Source organism: Zonotrichia leucophrys, chromosome 5 (genome assembly GCF_028769735.1).
Source record: "Zonotrichia leucophrys gambelii isolate GWCS_2022_RI chromosome 5, RI_Zleu_2.0, whole genome shotgun sequence".
Classification (NCBI taxonomy): domain Eukaryota; kingdom Metazoa; phylum Chordata; class Aves; order Passeriformes; family Passerellidae; genus Zonotrichia; species Zonotrichia leucophrys.
Window position 1 is genome coordinate 44,557,956 of NC_088175.1, and position 23,283 is coordinate 44,581,238.

Consider the following 23,283-nt stretch of genomic DNA (forward strand, 5'->3'; position numbering starts at 1 on the left):
ACTGCAGTGTTAGGCTGCTTTTAAATGCTCATCACTCTGTGACCAAAGGTGAGAAAACCTGTGAAAAATTAATAGAAATACATACCACACTACTTATAATAAAAACTTTGGTATGTTTTGTACCTTTTTAAATTGTGCCAGGACAGGGAATACTAATTAAAAGAAACTGAAGCAACGTAATAGAGAACCAGGAAGAAGTAGGGAAACGTGCAGTTCACCGAGACACTTGCACCTTTGACACTGAGGGAAAACAATGTTTGTGAGGGCTTTGATGTGATAATGTGAAGTTGGCAGGGATTGCATTAAGGGGAAGGTTCTGGGGGACTGTGTGAACGCAAGAACACTATCAGTGCTGGAGAAATACCTGTCAAGACAAATTTGTGCTATTTCTGATCAGAGGCTCTCTTCTGTTTAGCAGGTTCAGGGTCACATGCCTCCGCTCATGATCCCAATTTTTCCACACGACCAGCGGACACTGGCAGCGGCTGCTGCAGCCCAGCAGGGATTCCTCTTCCCCCCAGGAATAACATACAAACCAGGTAAGCTCACGGGGATGCGAGCCTGTTGCACATTTTAAGACACGAACGGTAGCTTCTCTGTGATCTGTCTCATGCAGATGATACACAACAGGCAGAGCTGGCTGGAAATTATTGCAACTCCATTTGAAAAAATACTCCTGGGTTTAAGAAAATGGATAGACTATTGGTTATTGAACATCATGATTTTTTTAAACTTAATTTCCACAAAGTCATTTGCTTTAAATACAGTGCCCCACTTGCCTAGCAATTTGCATCTGGTCTGCCCTATACAAATGCTACATGTCTTTAATTAATTCTGTTATCTTCAGAATATTTGTGTTTTGTGGGAAAATTCTTGCTCTTTTGTTTGATTTCAATCCGGTTAATAAAAGGTTTCAGTAGTTCAGTTCCAGTCATCATTCAGACTCCTAGCAGGTCACATAACCTTGCAGTGAAATATGTTTTGAGATGATTTAGCAAATGTTATGATTTCTTTCTTTTTTTCCTCTGAGTTTACAGAACTCCTGGGGAATTCAATTAGGGATATAATGGTTTGAAGCTACTTTCAGAGCCTCCTTGTAAACAGGGCTTTAAATGTTTAAAGACACTTTGCCAAAGGAATTCAATGTAGGAAGATATTTAAGTAAATAAAAGTCAACCTTATTTTCATTTGTACATTCTTTGTAAGTGACCTCAGTCCAGAAGCAGCAACCTTATTTTGCTCATTAATAGTATTCTCTGTCAAGCTGCCTTTAGCATATTAACCTGATAACTAATAACTACAAAACATAAATAACTGGGATTTTTTTCTTCATTAAATATGAGGCGGACAAAGTAAAGCATTGATCCTGTTCCCACTGATATTAGTGGTGCTCTTGCTGTTCCCTGACAGGAACAGGGTCAAATCCAATGTAAAGCCTCATAATAGATGATATAAACAGCATTCTAATTAAAAGCCAGGTTGAACCTAGAATCTCTTCTAGCAAGTTTACTTAGTATTGGATGAAGTGGGGCCAAGCAGGATTTCAGCAAGTATTTCCGTTTGTCCTGCTCCCTTCTGTCTCTTTAGTCCAGAGACATTCCTCTTTAAACACAGATTTTTTTGTCTAGCTATCTTACTTTCAGGTTTTGAAATCCTAAAGTTCTTGTCTGATTTGACAGATTGCACACCCATCACTACCTCACAACAGTTAGGGACCAAAGACAAAGGGTTGCCAGTTGTAGAAATTACCTAAAATACCCTGATTAAATCTTTCTTCTCACAGACAAGAGAAAGAACATGCTTTCCTTGCTTTTTCTGATTTAATCTGAGATGTTTTCTGAGTAGTGACTGTTAGTGACTAAGCTGATGGTTGTGCTTCCCCCTGAAAGGCATTGTGTTCAATTATGTCGTGTTAATTTTGGCTCTGAGACTTCTTGAAAAAAAAATGATTTAGGAAGAAGAGTTACCAGCATGTTTTCTGAACATGACCAATTTTCTGGACTTATTCTACAGTGTTCCTCATAGTACCTATCTAACTTGATCCCATTGGCCTCCTAAGATGATGCAGCTTTAGGGCATTTCCTTACTTCCCAGAATGCACAAAGAGAGAAAGAGAGATGTATAACAAAAGTTAGAATAATGAAATGCAGGAGGAAGCCTAGGCCTAGATATCTGGGAAAGCAGTGAAGCTGTTTGCTGGTGTTAGAGGTTTAATTCCAGATGATGCTAGTTAAAAGCCAGAAGTCACAATGATCTGATTATAACCATTGTCTTTAAAGAAGATAGAATTTATACCTTTATTTGTATATTTATATCTTTAATATATATATATTTAAGTCTACTGCATGTGTGGCAAAGGTATCTGGGCAGGTCAGTAGCTTCTGTCAGAGACACGTTATGATAAAAAAAATGCTGTAACTACACTTGGTATTGATTAATTCCTATTTTTGGCACTCTCGGCACAGTAGTTAAGGAATTAATGAAACTGGAGATTAAGCTATACTCTTTCATAGAGAGGGTTCTTCAAAGTCATTTCTGAGGAATATTTATGAACTTGACTGCTACTACCTGTACTCTTCTACTTTTGTGAGAAATGAAACTTTCCCTTGCAGAACTGTCGGGTTAGACTTGCTGGTGCCTCTGAGGGAAGAGAGGAGAGGAATTAACCCTTCAGATGCTTGCCAATTTCTTTTAGGCTACATGTTTAGCTTCTGTTCTATTTTGCTGTATTTTGACATCAGCAAGACTGAGTTTTGACCCTGCCAGTTTTACTTGACATTCAGAAAATACAGTGAGAGGCATTTCAATAACAGCAGCAGTGGGGACTAAGTATGTTTGAAACTGACTGTGTCATTTAGGGAATGTTGAATATTGTGTGCACAGTCACTTAATCTGCTTTGCCTGTAAAACAGGCTAGATATAAGCTGGCTCCAAAGTGGGAGCACTGGAGCAGTGTTATTGTGACAGGACAGCCAGGATGCGAAGTCCTGCCTTGGTGTGCAAGCAGGGGTATGATTATGTGTCCATGTTCACACAGAAATATCTTCCTGGGCTAAATTGGGAACCAATTTCATGGCTGTTTAGTTCAATGCCAAGGTAGCAGTTAGTGAGTGCTGCTGCAGATTTGCACACAAATGCTAGGCCTTGGAGAAATAAAATGGTATTCTTTAGCAAAATAGAATAGTTTGTACACTCAACTGAAGGTCCTGTAGAAGAGAGGAGAGTTTATTAGGTTTTGAGACCCTTCCAGTGCATACCTTGCTGCTCATGAACTTCTGAGATCAGCAAATCATTAGGAGCAAAAACTTAAGGATTTCCTGATACCCAGCTATGTTAAAGCCTGACAGGAGAAACTTTCCTTCTGCCTGGCAGAGTCTATAACACTGAGATGGCTGTAACCCTCCCCCCACAGTATTTTGGAGCTCTAGGAGGTGAAACAGGCCAAAGTTAGCAAGTGCTGATGACAAGTAATAATTGCATTAGAAAAAAAATCCCCAAAGTCCCATGCTTCCTTATGTATCTCAAAGTCATGTAATATAATTTTCCGGCATGGTAAGTACTAATTGAGAAATCAGAGCTGCATAGACCACCTAATTAATTTTTTATACATATTTCAGTATTTATACTGTATACCAGATTAATTAAAACTTTAGGGCGCTGTGCATCTCAAATGACTGTTGTGACTATTGACCTGCAGGCGTTTGACGAGCCTCGTAGAGTACCTGGTTGTGGGGGTTGCCACTGATTCCAGGGGGAAGCTGAGAGTGGCAGCTGTTAGGAAGCTAATACTTGCCCAGAGATGCTACACAGTTAATAGAATTATTTTGCATTCCAAGGAGAGCAAAGCAACTGTGCTGGCTTTCTGACTGTGACCACTGCACTTACTGCTTGGAACTGGTGGGCAGCATGGGTACCATTACACCTCCTCTCCCACTGCAATTTTCCCTTCATTTAGCTAAACACATGCATCCAGAAAAGTTTAGTGGACTGGAGTATCCTCGAACATGATTATTGTGTCCCCGTTAGCGCCCTGGGTCAAGGGGACAAGGCAGTGAGGAGGATGAGGAAGAAGAGGATAAAGGAAGGGCAGTTCCCTCCTCCATTTTTCAGTGACTAAAATATTACTTCAATCAATTTTTGTGGCTGAGAGGGAACAGGGAATAGGATGATGATGGAGTAAAGATATAAAGCAATACGAGGTAGGAGCCAGACCATAAGCTGAGCAGATCCCAGAGCTATGGTTTGCTCTCAGCCGAGGGTGGGAGGGCTGATGTCCATGCCAGTTGCCTAATGGCACTCCATGAGACTTCAAAATCTATGAGCACTTTTGCTTTAAAATGTCCTGCAAATATTTTGTACTGTTTCATTTCTTTGCCAGATCTGGAAAGTATCTCTCAAAAAGATTATTGAAAATAAAAACATTGAGTGGAGTAAAACTCAGTTTGGACAGGTTTGTTGAGTGATATGCTGCAGTGTATTTTCAAAACTTTTTTTTCAGATTTCATTCAAAAATTAACATAAACCCCATGATTAGACTGGCTAAGAAACGGCCCCTGTCTACCCACATAGAGCATTTGACTTTATGCACAAAAATAATTTACAAGAGATTTTGTTATGCTGCGATGCCATGTGAAAATGGAAACTGTTTTCTTAGGCTGGTGGCAGAAACAGAGTCAACATTTTGGCCTGTTTTCTGTTCCTAGTTGCACTGGGGCAGATCAGAGAAAGTAATATTATTAGGGAAAGCATGGCAAACAAAACTGTCAGGCTTATTGTCATCAGGCTGGACTTCAGAACATTCCAATACTGTGAAATATTTGTCATCAAACTAATTAAACTCCTTGATTACTGTAGCTAATCCACATAACTCACATAATCTTAGATGTGTTGGATTTTTCTGATATCTGACATTGCAATTTCCATTTGGAATAGGTCTTTCAGAAGTCTTTCCTAAAGTTCTCAGGTGGTTTAGATTTTCCATATCTAAGTATTCTTTTTTTTTAGGTAAGGAAATAGGCTGCTCTTCCTCCTGGCAGGTGAAAACAGGAGGCACACACCAAATCCACTGTGTACTGGTTGCCCGTGTGTCTTTTCATGGCTTCATGAGTCCTTTTTCTAGTGGAAATTCCCCAGGACTGAGTTAAAGGCTGTTAAGTGTCCCCTGTTGGGTTTTACTTGGTTGGAACAAAGACTTTGTTGGGATTTGTTGTAGCAATCGTGTGCCTCAGTCCTAAATATTGATGCAAAAGCTGGAAACAATGGCGGGCAGCTGGATATTGACAGGTAGGACTTGGCAGTGAAATGTGCAAATTTCATAATTTTGCAAACATTACCTGCAGACAGAAAATTGTGGGGGAAGCTGGTTTTGCTGCAACATGAGAATTACATTAAGGCAAACAAGGCAGGACAAACGCACAACTGAAGGAGTGACATGGGACAGGGGAGATGCTCCGTGGTATTCCCTTAGTCAGTTACCTCTGTTTACATCTTCCTCAACCCTGATGGCTCAGAACAAGCAAAATTCTTGCCCTGTGTGGGAATACTGTGGGAATGTCCCTCTCCCTGAGTATCCCAACAGCACCTGAGGTACTCTTTGCTCAGTCTGTCCATTATGTATGGAAGGATGGGGCCCTGGAATTGCTGACCTCTTGCAGCTCTCCCAACTCCATTTCCTCTCAATCCAGGAGTGTGAAGAGGCAGACTTTAAGTTACAATCCCAAAATGGTGGGAACATCATCAAGCCAAAAGCTTTGTAACTCAGATGAGGAGAGCCAGTTTGTATTACAATTGTGTTTTAGGAAAGACTGGTAATAAGGCAGCACCTTCCCCCTACTCTGGGTCTCACAAAAGCCAGACATCCTTCTTTCCTCACAGCACACAAAGCCTTGATCTGGAAGGTAAGTCTATACATCCTATAAATAAAGTCTGCTAAGCTTCATCTCTTTATCCAAGACAAAAAGAAACATTTACATTATTTCTGTGTAGAATAACACAGCACAATTGCTCACTGCTTTTATTCATTTGGAAATGTTGTTCAACCTGACAAACGAAACAGAAGTCTGGCATAATTTTCCATGGCTTGTAAACACCAATTTATATATAAACAACAGCAGCCAAATGTAAATAGACAATCAGCACTGCAAGGAGATTGAAAAGATCAGTTTGCAAAACATGACAGATTTTCTACTTCCAGCATTCTTCTTACTCCTGGTTGTCAAAGGCCAGCACACACCAGCGCTTAAGGCAGACCTGTTTCAACATGTGCTCCTGCCTTTTGTACAAATTTAAAAGAATGGTTCCTCACGCAAGCATTCCAAATTGAGAAACAAATTTGAAAAAGATTGCTGCAATACATTGACTGATTTCTCGCCAAGACAGCTATGGAGGAGCTTCTTGATCCATTCTTGCACTGAGAAAACGAGAGGGGAAAATATGTACCTCTGTAATTAAAAATTAAATCCAGAGCACTCCTTGCATGCTCAGTTTGCTCAAGGGAGTAAGAAGTACCTTTGCTCTGCTTTTACTCCTCAGTGTCAACAAAGTACTCCAGAACTGAAGGAGTATTAATTTTTCTTCTCAGCACAAAGATGCTGCTGACATACCAGGACTTAGCCATAATTTAACGCATCAAAATGAGGGTAAAAATGGACAGTATTGGGTTTTGATAACAGATAAATGGCATAACCCTATGAATATTCTTCTTCCTGCAACAAGAGACAGCACTGTAGCCAGCAGGTGAGCAAGAGAACACTACAGGGTGTGGTGAAGATACTATTAAATTAACTGTGAAGCCAAAAACTCTGTGTGTGCGTGTGCGCATGTGGGTATAAAATATCTGGCTATTTCAAACCATAGGAGCATGACAGCTGTGAAAAAGGAGTGCCGCAGGGAATTCTTTTAGAGTTTGGTTTTTTTTAAAATATGTTTGACATGGAAAATGTTTTAGTACAAATAAAGCAACTGGTATTGAACTTAAAAAGTGTGTGCAGAGGGGGAGGGAGAAAGAAGAGATTGCTGTGTGGAACAGGGATGAATAATTCATGATATTTAAAGAAAGAATGCCTCCGAAATGTTCTGCAAGGCAGTCCATGCTGATAAGTCAGATGGTTATTTTCCCCCCCATTTAAAGCATCATTAATTCAACATCTTTGTGATTTTTTTTAAAAAAAAAACCTTGTAAGATATTTCTGAAAGAAACATTATTTAACTTAGATTAGGATCTTATTTATTCAGATAATTTGATATAAATATCAAAGAGACGAGTGGAATTATTTAACCATAAAGAGACAGCTTAAGTACTTTAAGAATATAATCTAGAAGTCTTTTTTGTTGGTTTTGCTTTTTAAAGAAAAAAAATTCTAACATCATTGCACACTAAAATCAACCTCATGGAATGGGGAAAATAAGAGGAGATATTTTGAACATTACTCCATAGGACACCAGTACAATATAGTGTGAGTGAATGCGTTGTAGCAGAGCTCCATATGCAATCAGAATCCAATTGTTACTGGACTGTGTACAAGCACATACTGTGCTCAATGGCCTGATGAGGTATTATGGATATGATGCAAAGAGACCTTGTGGATTAGACATGTACAATTTATTAAAAAAAGTGAAACAACCAAACATTTTAACTGAACTGGATGTAATCGAACTTGATGTGGTAAAAAGAAAGAGTTCTGAGGAGTCTGGTGACTGCAAAGATTTTAGCTATTGTTATTTATTTGAGGGGTGACAAAAATCTAGTTCTTGGAATGTCCTGACTATATTGTACTGGATTTCTGTATTTTCCCTTATTGCTATATTCTGCTTTCAGCATGGAAGATTTTGTGTAAAATAGACTGATTATTGTAAAAATATCTAAAACCCGCACAGCCTGTTGAAATGTAGTTTGCAGATAGTATATAACACTGATTTTACATAAGTAGCTGGAGCCAAAGTGATATGCCATTAAATCACAACTTCTTATCCATCACTGTATTCATTTTTGTATTACAGATTACACTGCTAAACTATTCCAGCCTTCTTTTGTTCCCCACATTGACTAAGAGTCCAAATGGCACGGTGTGGTGCACACCTATGGGAGCACCCATAGATATGCTATACGACACCATGTTACAGTACTTAATTTGGAAATGTTAGTACCTGAATTCTCAGGTAACTGAGCACCTGTCTAATCTATTGACTTCAGTAGGCCTGCAGATCTAAGAAAAAATTAAAATTGCATTTCAAGCTATATTAAAAGGTGATTTAATTTTGTTCTTCTCTATGACTTCCTTAAGGGACTTGTCCCAAGACAGAAAATCCCAAAGGAAAACAAGAAACCTCAACCTGTGTTGAGCCAAATGGGTACATGTCCACTTGACGCTGAAAAGAAATCACTCTGCATTAAACAGGACTGATATTTCTTAGTTTATAACAGATTATTTTATTTTTTTAGAAATATGTGGTGAAAACTCAAAAAATAATTTTTGCTGTGGGAGCCACTGAGGTTTCCTGGGGTATCTCATCTGTGTGTCTGTGGTTGTAAGACCCATTTTGTGCCCAGGCTTCCACGCTTGATTTGAACATTAGCTTTTGGAAATGAAAATCACGAGTATCATATTTATGTTTTGCCAGTTTGCCTACCAGCTATCTGCTAACAAAAAAAGTTCCAAGGGAGCGTGGCAAGTCCGTGCCCAGCGAAGCCTTTTGTTTTTGCAGATGTTTGGGCTTAGAGGAGTGCTGTGGAGCACAGGCAATCCTGGGGCCTTGTTTGCACTTGTCTGCTGCTATTCTCTGCTCATTGTCTGAACCTGCACGCATTGTTCTCCCGACAGGTGATAACTACCCTGTGCAGTTCATTCCATCAACAATGGCAGCTGCTGCTGCTTCTGGACTCAGCCCTTTACAGCTCCAGGTATGTGCCAGAACAAAAAAATGTGGGATGGAAGCCAACATTTTAGGGGAAAACTGCTAACCAGCTGTATGCTAAATAATAGCCTGAATGTTAAATAATTTTTGAGCGCAGCCCAGGAGGATTAACACCTTATGTACTTACAGTACAGCAACGTGCAGCCAACCTTGATACTGTGAGTGAAAGACATTGTTCTGTGTTTTATACTGGCAGTTAATGGTATTTTTTTTTATTTACATGAACAGTTGATGGGAGATAAGTTCAAAGGTTTTTTTAACTTTATTTTCTTGTGGTTGCTCCTCTGTAGCTGCAATGCACTATCTATAATTGGAGCAGTCAGTGTATCCAAACAAAAGTGCATTATTGGGTTTTTCTTTTTTCCCTTTTTTTTTGACTGTGTGGTGCTGACAATACAATAAATTGCAAACTCTTTTAGCTTCTTTATTGAGGTAATCTCAACCTTTCTGTGCATTAAGCTGGTCAGATGCCAAACATGGTTAGAGACTTAGTTTGGCCATTTATTTATTTTTGGCACATATAGAATGAAATGTTGTGAAAGAAAGATTTATGTGCCATATTATTAGCTAGCTTCTTGTGGCAAGAAGTTTTTAATTTCAGAAGAAAAGACACAACAATGTCATAAATAATGAAGAAACAGTCAAAAGCTTTCAGAGTTAAAATGTGTGGAATAAAAGTGACAGTGAACATGAGAGGAAAGGCCATTAAAGATGCATGTAACTATTTACAAGTAAACCTTTGAAACCCCTATTTGAGTTAGGTTAGACTTGGGTTCAGAAGCAAAGTAGGAATAAATTGTGCCTAGAGTAGCAAAGTATTGCCATGCTAATATCTAAATATCTACTTTGCTTACCTTTCTGTGATTAATTTTTTTCCAGAGAGGTCAAAGCAAATTAAAAATCCTTTCCTCTTTGCCCTATGTTGTTATTCTTGCCAAATTAACTTAGGATAAGTGGAAATGGGACTAGAACTTGAAAATGGGACCTCTGCTCATTGGTGGTCTAGAGCTGACAAGAAAGACTCCTTAAGCCTAGGTGTGACCTAACCTCAAATCAACATTTGAAAAGAGAACACCCTGACTCTGCAGGCAAAGATTTCTGGAAAATAGTTTTGGGTCATGATAATGTGATGTTAAGACTGTATCTTGGACAGGATTGAAACCAAAGGGAAGTTTCTCAAAAGGTAAAATAGCAGGTATCTTTAGAAAGCCATTTGACTACTTATTGAAGCAAAATTCTCATTAGCTTTAGTTGGGAAAATACTGCAGAAATCAGCTTTGTGAATAGAGAGACTGTTTTTGCTGCCTTTGAAATGCACTAAAACAAATAGTGAGCCTACACAAGACTGCAAGGCAGGAAAGGATGAAACTGTTCAACTGTCAAAGAAATGGGATCTAAACCACAGACATTCCTGCTTCTTTTCTTTTACATGATCCATTTGTAACTTGACCCACATATTTGCACATCAGACTTGATCTGAACCTACAGCAATAATGCATTTTCATTAATTTGCAGAAATGATAGACTGAGTTGTTAAACATAACACCAACAATTAGAGAGAAAACAACCAGCAAAAATGTGTGCTAGTAAATTCAGGAACATTCAGGTTTGGGGGTCTGAATTTCCATTTAGGCATATTTGCTGTAAAAGAATTTTTTTGTTTGTGTGTTTCCCCCCCTTTCTATTTTGTTTGAATTTCATCTCTATGGGATTTCAAAACCTTTAATGTTTCATGGTTATAAGAGCTTAAATAACAGAACACTTAACCTTTGGCTGATACCTGCTCATCAGATTGTTAAAGTGCCTGAACTAAATTTTATTTACTCCTACTATTAATTTTCTCTTTGTGTCAATTCTCTGTGTTCCCTAAATGAGCACTTATTTGGGTGTGTTTGTTGGAGAGAAATTGTTGTTATACCTGATGCGTCATGAAGACTGTTAGGGGTGTAGCATTTCAGCTCATTTTTCCATCTTTGCTTCCCTTCCCCCTTCTTTCTCTGTTCTGCTTCCTTTCTTCCATGCACCCCACCCACTTATTTATTTACGTGAATGCTGTGACCATGGTATCTGAGTATTTCCCAAGTGCTTGAAAATACTGATCACAAAACTAATCTCTGCCCCTTTCAGGCAGTGGGAGAAATAGCTAATTTATTTGCAGGTTTGGTTTTGTTTCTACATGTGAGTGTGTGTGTAATATCCATGTTTGGAGAACCGGGGGAGGCAAAGCTATGTCAAGTAAAAGAGTTTTGCAGCAGCTCTAACATTTCAACTTTACCAGGGCAGTATTATTAATTCCAAAATTATTTTCTATAATCTGTATCCAGCTAAGGAAATTCTGCCAGCTTCAATCTTGTAATCTCCCCCTTTTTTTCTACTTATGTTTTCTTTTATTTGGATGATCATGCTCCAGGTATGAGTGTGGCAGCAAATTTTTGCTCTCATCTTCCTGTGTGTTAGGGCAACTTCTATGCAAGCTCTGAATCTAATAGAACAGAGAACCATTTTTTACCAGGTACATCATGTAACAATAGCAATTATTTCACAGAGGATGATTCTCCAGTGGGCAATCGCTAATTAATGATTTGCCTGACTTATTCAAACTGTTGTTATTAAAATGTACTTTATCTGAATTATATATTTCTGTTCACCAGTGGATTATGTATCTCTATGAGTACAAAAAACTTTTCTGAAATCATATACAGCAGTTTCTCAAGTAACTAGTTTGAATTTCACGGATAATGCATTAAAAAAAAAAGTTAAAAAAGTTCTCCTTCAGCAACAGATCAGTTTGATCCATCTTCTCTTTAGATTTTTGATCACATTGTTCAGCTCATGGTAAATACCATTAATATTCACTTGTAGCTTTCAGTATCCTGAGGGGAAATAGTGACTACCACACTTTTATACCAGTCTAGGTTCCTGAATTGGTGGCTTGCTCTGCTTTGGGTTGATACCAGATAGTTTCTTTTGAACTGTGTACTGATCTCATGAAGATGTAATTGAAAATGTTGTTAGTAAAAAGGCTTAAAACTCTGTGCTCCATACTTCCCGTTGACATCTCAGCCCCATCTCAGCAGTTTCCTCAACAAATCAGCCAAAAATTTAAATAATAAGCATGACAGGACCAAGCCCTGTTAGTACTTTTGGCATGAGAGGGGATCTAGATGATGAGGGAGCAGTTCTCTAGGTATAGTCTGATCAGGAAAAACAAGCTCCTTCTGTTCACCCCTCCAAGCTCAGACAATTGTGAGTGAATCGTTTGCAGATTTATTACCAAACACACCTGTGCCATGTGAAACAGTTCTGATACCTGTGTCTAAGAAAAGCTTCTTGCTTTCATTAACCATTATGAGCTGTAAAACCTGTAAATAATTTTCCTTTTGCTCCTCTTCACATATACCTTCTCTAGAGCTTTACCCCTTTCCCATTTCCCCAAACTTTTTCCCAAGCTGTCAAATGCTTGCACTGATATTAACAGATCCTAGAGATGTGTGGCCAGCAGTCTTGCTCAGTGAGTGGACGTGATCATGAAATGCTTTTTCCAGCTCTCATGCTGCTGGTAGCAGGAACCTGGTTACTGGGAGGTCACAGTGGTGGCAGAGGTGGCACCTGTATGTCCTTATTTTCCAGCAAGGAATGCTACTTACTATATGCTGTTTAAGGTTTAAAAATCTCCCCTACCTTCATTCTTACATATTTCTACAAAGCTGTCTAGGAGATAAATAAGGAAGTGTCGCAACTCTCTCAACCACGACTGATAAACTGTTGATAGAAATGGAAGCATTACAATGATGCTAGCTGGAGCTATTCCTAAACAAAGTGAGCTCTAGGAAAAAAAAAAAGCAAAACAAAAAAGCTTTCCCTCATAACTCTTTCCCCAAACTATTTGTGTAATTTGTCCTTCATAATTTATCGCTTATAACACTAATGAACCTTGGCGAATCTTAACTATAGTTGCAGCTGTGTTCCTGGAACCTGAAGTTTTTATAATACAGTTAAAAAAAAAAAAAAAGAGAAAATTTTAACTAAACACATATTTGCCTATTTGTTTTCTGCCCTCCCATCTTATCCTACTCCTCCATACTCTCTTCTAGTTGCAGACAAAGTAAATGACCTTTTTTTTTATACTGCTGGGTGCAGATCCAGTGTACTGCTGAAGCATTGCATAGCCTGCCTCAGGGGCACAATATTAGTAGAGGGAAGGCCAAAGAATGCTATTTTTAGTTGAACAGTTCAGCAGATGGAGGCATGAATACTCATATATCTGAAGGTTGAGGGGTTTGAACCATTAATTTTGATAATGTATTTAACCCTGGGAACAATCAGAAACTGTAACTCCAAGGTTACAATGCTTTTGACCTTTAGAGAACAGAGGGCACTTGGTACAGTAAACAATATATTACATTTCTACTTATTCCAGTTCTCTCACACGTATAAATTTCAGGGCATAGTTGACATTTGCTTTCCTCAGCTATTTTAGTGCTGGTCCTCAAAGTAAGTCAAGAAGAATGCAGGAAAGAGGCCAATGTAATGCGACAGTCATGTAAATATGGCCTTTAAATAGCTAAGTTGTTGAACGTGTCCCTTTATAAAGAAATATTATTCTCAGGAACCAGAATCAGGGTGACTTATTATTTCAATGAAGAAGTTGTTTTAGTGGACAGCTGCTCTTATGGAGTCTCCTCTGTTTGTTGTAACCTTAACACGATTTTTCAGCGGGGCTTATGTGATCTGATAGTGAGAGCTCACACTGGAGGTGATTTGGTCCCACTCTGGTACCACATCATGCAAAGTGATGTACCTGCCTTATGTCTTACTAAATGATGCATGCTCCTCTTCAACAAATATAGCAGTTAAATATCACGCAGCTTAAGTATTTCTAATTAAAATATCTCCATGTGTCAGCATATTGGTAATGTATTATTTTAATCCATTTATTTTGTTTATGAAACAGTGACATATGTTTAGATTGTGAAATATATGAGGCTTAAAAATCACTTTATTGAAGAAAATTAATTTCTACAATGCTGTCTCAGTAATGTGTTCACTCACCCAGTCAGTCACTGGCAGGGCTGCCAGTCTTAATGTTGGTTAGACACAGTTTAACAGTTTTATCTGACATAACACTCTCGGATGTAGGCAGTAATAATTTTTTCAAATGCAAGAAACCATGGGTTTTTCCATTTTCTTTCTTTATTCCTTCCTTTTCTCCCCCTTTTTTAACACAGCAAAGAATAGGGATTGGGTAAATATGAGAGAGATTTGGTGAGACCAATAAAAATTAAAAACAGCTAGTTACCTTTTCAAAGTTAGACACTGTAATTTGTTTGTCAGCGGGTAGATGTTTGGGTCAGCACTGTGAGTGAGTGACTGTCAGCGGGAATTCCTACAAGACAAGTAATTTCCCTCAATGTATTACTGACAGATTGCTCACTTCTTCAAATCACTAGAGAAAACAAACTTAATATTGTTACAGGCAGAGTTTCTGTCTTCATTAGCCTTATAGAATGATTTTATCTAGCATTCAAAGACTACTGAGCTCTAGGTGGACATATTTTAACAGAATGTTCCTTATTATGATACAGTGAATAGTGGTCTAAATTAAGGGGATGGTGTGTGCAAATTTCAGCATATGGAAGTAGTAAATTACATATTTTGGTCCTTTTCTCATGTAGAAATTTAGGTTGTAGCAGAGAAAGGAGAGAGGTCGAAAGAAGATTTTATTAAGGCTCTGAGAGACCAAGCACGCCCTTTAATGGAAATAAAATTAAAAATATGCCAACCTTGCAATACTCAGGAAAATTTAATTAAAATCAATGAAATAGTTATACTTGTGCCTTCCCCTACTTGAATGTTTATGTCTCTGTATGTAATATCTGTGTTATCAAGTTGAATTATATCAGTGGCAGTATCAATGAAAATGATGTCATGGAGTCAATATTTTACCATATGACCTCCTTTCTTTGCAGAATTTCTTAGTACTCTGTCTTCTCCTACTCCTTCTCATCTTCTGCCCTGAATTATCTGGCAAAGTGATTTTCATCAGGAAAGGACAGCCCATCAAAATTGAGAATTTTTGCAGTAAAATATCTCCTATGATTAATTTTTTTCCCCAGGAAGATTTTCCTAGATCCCTCAGTAACATCACAGGGAAAAGGAATCTCCCTCTTCTCTTCTAGTTGGCAAAAATGGACAGACAAACAAGCAGAGCCATTGGCCAGAGTAATCAGCCTGGTGCAGCAGCACTGCAGCTGCAAGAGCCTTTTCTCACCCATTTCATGCCCTGCACCTCCAATAACTGCTTTAAACAGCATTTCTTTGTTACACTACTGGAACAGTGTCATGTTATTTAATAAAAAAATTGTAGCAGTATTTAAGAAAGAGACTGTTCCTATAGTCTGTAGCAGTTCTAGGCAAACCCAGGTCCATTCATTCCTGGGCTGGAGTTTCTTTCCTCCCAGTGCAGGAAGGATAGTGGCCACCAGCCTGTCACCCAGCCTGTCACCCAGCCTGTCACCCAGCCTGGCACAGCTCTCCTGCTCTTCCCTTCACATGCCCAACCCCTCCTCTGCCTTGGGAAGGGCTCCTGTCCTGCTCCTGCTCCCCTCTCCCAAGAGGGAAGGCTTTTCAATCTGGCAGCCAGGGATGAGGCTCCTGGCAGGATTCCCACCTTGTGCACCCTCCGATCTCACCAAGCAGGACAGCTGCCTTCCAGGCCCATATGCTGTTCCAGGGGGAATTTACCATTGAGATCCTAAGTGGCACAGACATCAACTCACTTATCAGGAAACTTGTATGTTTAAAAGGATATCACACTTGTAGGCTGGATGGCAGGAGGTTTCCTGAATCTCTTCAGTCTATATCAAGGCAGAAACTGGAGCCCAAGTGACTGGGAGAGGCTGAGCCCCCAGCATCAACAAGATGTTCTTGCTGCCTTAACCACTGGCTGCCCCTCTCTGAAAGCCCAGGCTCTATTTTAAAATCATTGTGCTTTGCAAAGCTGCCTCCCTGGGGTATGTATTCACTCAGAAGCCAGTAAGAAGCAAATAAGTTACTGCTGCATTTACTGACAGAGCACCAGAGGCACCAGTACTACAGAGTGCCATCAGGGGATGAGCACGTTTTTTAAATCTCTTTTAAAACTGTGGCATCCCTTTGGGGAATAGGCTGGCTGTGAGGCATACTCTGAGCTGGCAGTTGGATTCCTTCAAGCTTTCTAGAAATGTATATGGTGTGTGCCTTACAGGAATTAGCTGCAAGTGAGTATGTTTCTGGAATTTTATTATACTTCTGATAACCATAGAGCAAGCTACTTAATTTGGCTATAAATTACAAACACGAAGGATTTTTTCCTGTGATGGTGTTAACATGTTTGGTTGTTTAGGAACAAAGCAAGAACCAGATTAAAAACAAAAATGTCTTTTAAGTCAGGTCTGTGCACAAAGGAAAATAATACATGCCAGTATTATCATTCTATCCTGACTAAATACTAGAGAAAAAAAAACTTACCTTTCATCTGAAGTAAAAGTTCTAATAAGCAGGGTGGTTTAGATTAGAGCTTCTAGGTATAAACTAACACACATGTGTGTGCTCAGAGAAAGCAGAAAAATTCTCTTAAAGATGCCTGGACCCAAAAGATATCATCACCTGCTTCATTTCTGAGGGTCCTTGATTAGAAGAGCATATGCCCTCCCACTGACCCAGTTCAAAAAAAGAGGGAAATTCATAGTAAATGAGATAAAACTCATCAAACTAGTGTGTAGATAATGCTATCAGTAAGTTGAAGAGGCTTTACGGATGGTGAAATAGGAATGGTGTGGCCTTCAGGGCACTGCTTGTTTAAAATATGTTTGGTCTGTGATGTTTTTAGAATCCATATGATTGAGGAACTAGAAAAGTGTCCTAACTAGAAAGCATTGGATTCATCTGTCTGTTCCTCAGACTCAGCATGAAGGCCACATATGGCTGGAGGCACACCAGAAGGTTTGCATGTCAGTCCTGAAAAAGAGACAGGAGGGAGGAGCATCTTCAGGCGCACAAGAAGATCACACATCACAGTTAAATTTCAGTATTAAGGAATTATTTGAGGCTTAAAAGAATCTGTCACAAAATCTAGTGAAGTAGACATAATAGGGCACATATTTTGGTGTTGGTCATGAATTATAGCAAAGCAAGAAAACAAATGGAAAAGTATTTCAGGTGTAGGAATAGTGAGAGCGTGCTGTCAGGCCCACTGGCATTTTTGGAAGTGAAGTGAGAAATCAAAGAGGCAAAGTCCTTTCAATGCAGTTGAATCATTTGTGCTAGGCTCTTGACACAGAACAAGTCACCAGGTTTAACCAGTTTACAGTGTTATTTTATAACACTTCTGTGAACTGTCCAGGGTAATTCATCCAGTACAGGCCCTCTCTTCTGCTGCTGTTTTCAGCACCTAGGGGAGAGTTGTTCAGGCTTCATAACCTATTTAACCCAGTCCCAGCACTGCTGCTGAAGTATCATCACACCCACTGCAGTTCAGAAAGCACAGCAATCTTACACCAAATTGACATTTACTGGTGTAAAATGCATCATCTTCCAATGAATTTATAATAGTAAGTTCCCAGTTACCTGGTTTTGAGGTGCAAATGTGTTTTTTTTTTTCTTAGATGTAATTTTTATAAGCACCATTTGAATATGTTTTGCATAATTTTGTGTGTACTTCCTATAAGGAAATTATTTAATTTTCCTTGAAGGTGCATGAAAGTTCAAAATATATGGTAAAAGATCAGCGTGAGCGATCTGCTAAGCAACCTGTAAAGCACAATTATTTCTAATGCTTTAAAATACCTGTAAGCGGGGCTTGTTTTCTGCTTCACAAAGAAAACATCTCACTGTTTTCTGCATTTAAATATACATTTTAACTATGTTGACTTATCAGGTAACGCAGCAGGCTGAACAGGGACAAACCATTTTTAATGGTATGTTAATTGAATGGGATGCTAGAGATGCACCTGAGTGACTTTTTTTCCCAGATGTGCCCCAGCTGACTGATAAAGCTTCTCCTGATCAGTAGAGCCAGCATATATTTATTATATCCCTGTCTTCTGTCCATTTTTGCTAGTGAAAATTGTAGAATGGCTGCAAGCTACCGCAGGAGCTGTCTCTCTTATAAAAGTAAGAAAACATTGCAGTTTCAAATCCCAAGCAGCACTTTCAAATATTCAGCTCTTAAACGTGGAGTTGCCTCAGCATCTTCTCACAAGATAGGGATTCAGAGGTGGGAATTGGGAGAGGCAGTTTAAATGGGATTCTTCCTTTTGCCTGACTTGCACCCGTTTATTGCGGCGATGGTGTCTCTTTATTCTGTCATGGGAGCATGAAGGAATTTAATTGTTGAGCTTTTGCCTCTCAGTGTACTTAGCAGTGGTGACTGCTCAGTTTCTTTGTTCGGTGTCTGCACAGTTCTGCGTCGTCATGTTAAACAATTTCTCCATCTGGATGGTCAGAGAGGGAATGAACCCACCAATCTATGGCAGATTTTAGGAGATATATCTAGAGAGGGTTTACTGCCCCTTGTTTTTTTTATCCCTGTATCCTGATTTCCTTTTTTCTTGCTTATGCCTCAGTTTTCCCGTGTGCCACCAGGGTAACAGACCTAGAATGTGTACCCTAGAAGCAACAATTGCACAAGCATCTCCTATAGGATTAGGAGAATAATGATGTTTTTAGACCCCTTCAGCTAAGACTGTCTGCATTACTGGCAGTCGTACCAGTGACATGGACATGTGCTCACTGGGAAACTCATTCACCAACTGATTTCACACAGCTCAACAAGCAGTTACTCATAATTGCTTGTAATCCTGCTGACATGAGATTGAATGAAACTCCTGACTTTTCTCACAAAGCCCATCTATGTGTTAACGTTTTTTGAAAGAAATATCAGAAATTCTGAAATGCAAAATTTGAAAAGCTTTGATAGCTATCATCCCTTCAGCAAACTTACTGTAATTAATTGCTTTTCAATCATATAATTTTTCTCCCCTTATGTTGGGAGTTCTCCTTCTTTTTTACTCTAGCTTTAGTGCAGAAGACATTTCTATAGGTGAGTGTGTGAAAGTATCTGAATTTGTGAGGTAGCCGCTTTTCATATAGACATCTCACATTTATTGTAAAAAATACTTCATATTAGCAGTAAGGGATAAAACCCAGAGTTTTAAGGAAGAGCTTCTGAAAGAATACCAGAAAACATTTAAAATTCTTCTTTTGAATAATCTGATTTACAGTGCACCAGAGAAGGTAATACTAGGATATCATAAAGTGAATGAAAAAACCTGTGCTCTGATGCAACCATCTGGTTATATTTTCATATTTTTCTGATAGATCTGGGTATATTTTACTTTAAGTAAGTACTGCTTATTCACTTTCTTTGGATATAAGAGGAATTTAAAACAGCAGAGCTTTGGTTTGCACCATGTTTGGAGCCATGCTGCCTGGTCCTTCCTTGGTCTCCTAGGTGAGCTCACTAGTCTGTTACCTTTAGTGTCATCCTCAATTTTTATAAAGAAGAATTTATGCTACAAAGATGCCAATAGCAAATTCTAATAGTAGGAAACATATAAAAAAATCACATACAGATTTATCTTTAATATTTCACATTTTTTCGTGAAAAACATAATCTGCTTTAAACTTCAAATGAGTTTTTCAAGCAAATTCAGTTGTCCTTTGCTGTGGCTGGCTTTCTACCAAAGGTATCTAAGCAGAGCGTCTCACGATTATTTTGTAAAATAATAAAAAATGTTGAAGATTCTTTGCAAATTTTCAAGATATGTAGTACAATATATAATCTGGGAGAACAACAGAGATACGGCTATTGTGTTCTTTCCTGTGCATGGTAAATAACAGGAGAATTGTGATCAAAAAGTAGCATATCAGTCATCTGACAGCATTAAATGAAGGAATGCAAATCTTTGTGCTTAAGGGAAAGGTTTTACTGATGTTTCTCCAACCCTCCTGCAGAGGAAATGGTGATGGATATTTGATGAGGTATTTTTTTCTTTATATTTAAAATATTTTATTAGAAAAGTGGTTTTATTAATGCCCACATTTATATTTACTAGGATTACTTGATGGTTGTATTCAGATGTACCTAGTTCAAGTGCAGTGGTATTGCAGCAGCAGTGGATCCATTTCAGGAGGAGCACAGGGAAGATGGTGACTTGCTCAGGTGCACAGAAATTTTTTAAATGGAAAGTCTGAGGGATGATTCCTCCTTCCTGGGTCCAGATGCTCACCCCATGCCGAGGTGGAACAAAACAGAATTCACTGCTTCTGAAGTGAGCTGTGTCCCCAGGCTGGCCAGGGAAAGGATGAGCTGGGAGGTTGCACTGTGAGAGTGCAAGATTCCTGCTTTAACAGCCTCTCATTAGGTCCTCCTCTGGAGAAAAATACAGCAGGGAAAAAAGAGGAGCTCTCAGTTTGGGCTTTGATCTTGCTTTCATAAACAACTCAAAGAATTTGCATGGGAGCAGGCAACTATTCCATTATTGTCACGAGCGAAAATACAAGAGAATAGATACACAAAGTGGGAGAGACGAGAACAGTTAGTACTCCTTTATTCCTTGTCAAAACTTAATCTAGATCAACTAAAATGTCTGCTGTTTTTGTTGTACCTCAAGATAAAGTGTCAATGTTTACATACTCCTTTCTTTTAGACAAAAGATGCTTATTGTTTTTGAGCCCCTCAGTTACTATCTATGGGAAATTATAAATATGTAAGAGATGCCTAAGTTTGTCTCATTTTTTAAGTTGTGTTTTTGGCTGTATTTTTTTTTCTTTTTTTATAAAGAGCAGTTGCTATAAGGACAAAAAGTACTTTGTATTATATGCTTCTATGCTTTTCCTTATTTTCGTCCTTTTCTTACACCACAAAGAACTGAACCAGAGTGAAGTTAGTAAGATGAGAAGCTAATGAGTTCTGGGCTGTTGCCCCACTAGGGGGAAAAAATTAAGCATATTCTGCTTAATTTTTTTTTTTTTAATTATCACATTGTCCTTCCTGATATCTGCTTGATGTAGAATTTTTAGGGATATGTACAGTGAGCTGTGCAACTGCAGCATTTCCCTCCCGGCCTCCCTCGCTCCCCTGCTTTGCGCGGCCGCCTCGGTGTATCCGGCAGGTTGGGCGCCAGCAGACGAAACAGATGTTTGGGCCATACTGGAGTGGAGCCGCATGCTGCATCAGGACCTGGATATTCCTCCTGACATCTGGATGCTGCTGGGCTGGGAAGCCTGCCTTGGGCCGGGAGGCTGGAGGAGCCTTGTGGCAGTAAACATAGGGTCCTCGCTGCGCTCGAAGCGATTAGTGCACTGGAGCAGCAATAATGCTGAATTATCGCTTGGTTGCGTTCTTCTAAGGAATCTTGGGACAAAGGGATAGTCAAGGAGGAGTATTTATGGTAAAGTCATGTTCAGAAAGACAAGACTAATTGCCATGCGTTAAAAAGCTTGCTTTCACCTGATAGTAAAATTATTATGAATACTTTAGGAAACTTTTTTTACGAAGCAGCAAACAAATGGCCTGCGCAAAAGCCTTCTTTTTTAATTTAAAATCACTAAGATGAAAAAATGACAATTTCAGCTACTTTCCAATTTCATGCTCTAGTCAAATTGTAGTGAGCAGACAACAAAATGTGACTGAATACAGAAAATTGTAGGTAAACTAATGTGCATGCCTACTAGAGACAAAAATGTGAACTTCTAATAGCGGCAGGGAAGGATATTAGGTATGGAAGCTGTCTGACTTATGCATTGGCTCTTTATAGTTTCACTTTATCAAGTCGAAAATTCTGCTGTATGTGCTGCTACAGCCTAAATTGTCTGCTGCTGCACTTTCCTTTATGATGTGTGTTATTTAAACACAATAGACATAGTCGATTGCATGGAAATAGGTGTTTAATGTTTAGTGATTACTGGCTGTTGGATAAAATAGCATTTAGCATGGCTTTCCCCCTCCCTACTCCCAGTAAATATTTTATTGTTAAGACCAATGTGTTAAAACAAGGGCCCTCCCAAACAAAATACAGCTTTTTGGAGAGCGTGAGGTAATATATGAAGATCAGTTTGTTGCTCTCATTTAACCTCCAGTATTCTGAAGGGGTTATATTTAATTAACACTGGCTAAAGGCCTGACCTAAGAGGCAACCAAAAGTGATTGAACTGCATTTTCAGATCTAGGCTATAATCTGTTGGGAAAGGAATAATAATAATAATAATAATAATAATAAAATTAGAAAGCACCATTTACTGAAATTCTTTCTAACTAAGCTGTATTTCAATGGGCCATTTAATGCTCAGATGGACAAAGGTATTACTTCAGTCATTGAATTGTATCAAACCCCTTCTCAGAGGCCCAGTTTAAAGACTCTACAGGAAAAGTGGCTTAGCATCATATTCTCAGAAGACCAACACTCAGTCTGTTTGGAAAGGGGAAAAAAAAATAAAAAGAGTGAAATGAGGTGTGACATGGCCGCCAAGTCAGTGAGGATTTTTGCCTCTCCTTCCAGTCAGGGGCTTAGCAAGGGAATTGTTCTTCAGAAAGTAAGAGCTCCATATTGATACAGAAGGCCTTCAATTCTGTATATATGTTTTTAAATTTTGGTTTGTTTGTTTGTTTGTGTGCTTTAGTAGCTGTTACTCTTTTCCCCCTGTCAGCTTTTGACCAGCCTTTTGTTCTTTTCTGACATGGCAAAAACTTAGTTTTCTCTCTAGGGGACTGAGGATCAGTACCTGAACTTTACAGGGTTAGATTTTTGAACCAGTGGCACTGGGAAAATTTGAAAGTCTGATTTAAATATCACACTCACTGACACTGTGAGATGAGTATCACTTTCTTTGAATAGATCCATTGTTACATGTATTCTATGATTATATAAAATATCTAAAGTACTATCTGAACTTCAGTTGTGTAAAAATTTCAGCATATGTTTCTGAAATTTTTTTTTTCAGAAAGTGAGCTTTTCTTTCACTATTTTCTTGCTGTCTCATGAAAAATTCCCAGCAGCTTCATATGTTGATGGGGTAGCATTTTATCTTGAAAACTTGTCAAGGTGCTGTAAAACTAATAAACCATCAGCTTTACTTCCTAAGGGGAAACAAACACAATATTGCAGAGACAACTACCAGGTGCCAAATTATGTACATTGTCTTAGCCCCTTGCACTGATTGATAATTCATTTGAGCTCCAAGCATTCTTTCTTTGCTCTGCCCACAGCTTTACAGTAAATAGGTTGTGAACTGGCAGTTGCTGAGAGATTGTATTTAATTGTCATAATTCAATGAAATCAAAGCCATTTGATTTCTGAGGGGCACGATCTGATCTTGAGGGTGATGCCT

The 23,283-nt window shown here is 38.7% G+C and overlaps 1 protein-coding gene across 6 annotated transcripts in view; it reads left to right on the forward strand.

Moving 5' to 3' along the window:
* The window catches only part of SOX6 (SRY-box transcription factor 6), a 364,152-nt gene that overhangs the window by 265,808 nt on the left and 75,061 nt on the right, over positions 1-23,283 (forward strand). For 5 of the 6 annotated variants that reach the window (XM_064714999.1, XM_064715000.1, XM_064714996.1 and 2 more), the window contains 2 exons: positions 416-539; positions 8,820-8,899. In XM_064714999.1, coding sequence (XP_064571069.1) covers positions 416-539; positions 8,820-8,899 — 204 coding nt within the window. The remainder of the gene's footprint in view (positions 1-415; positions 540-8,819; positions 8,900-23,283) is intronic. The other variant, XM_064715002.1, reaches the window with a different exon arrangement.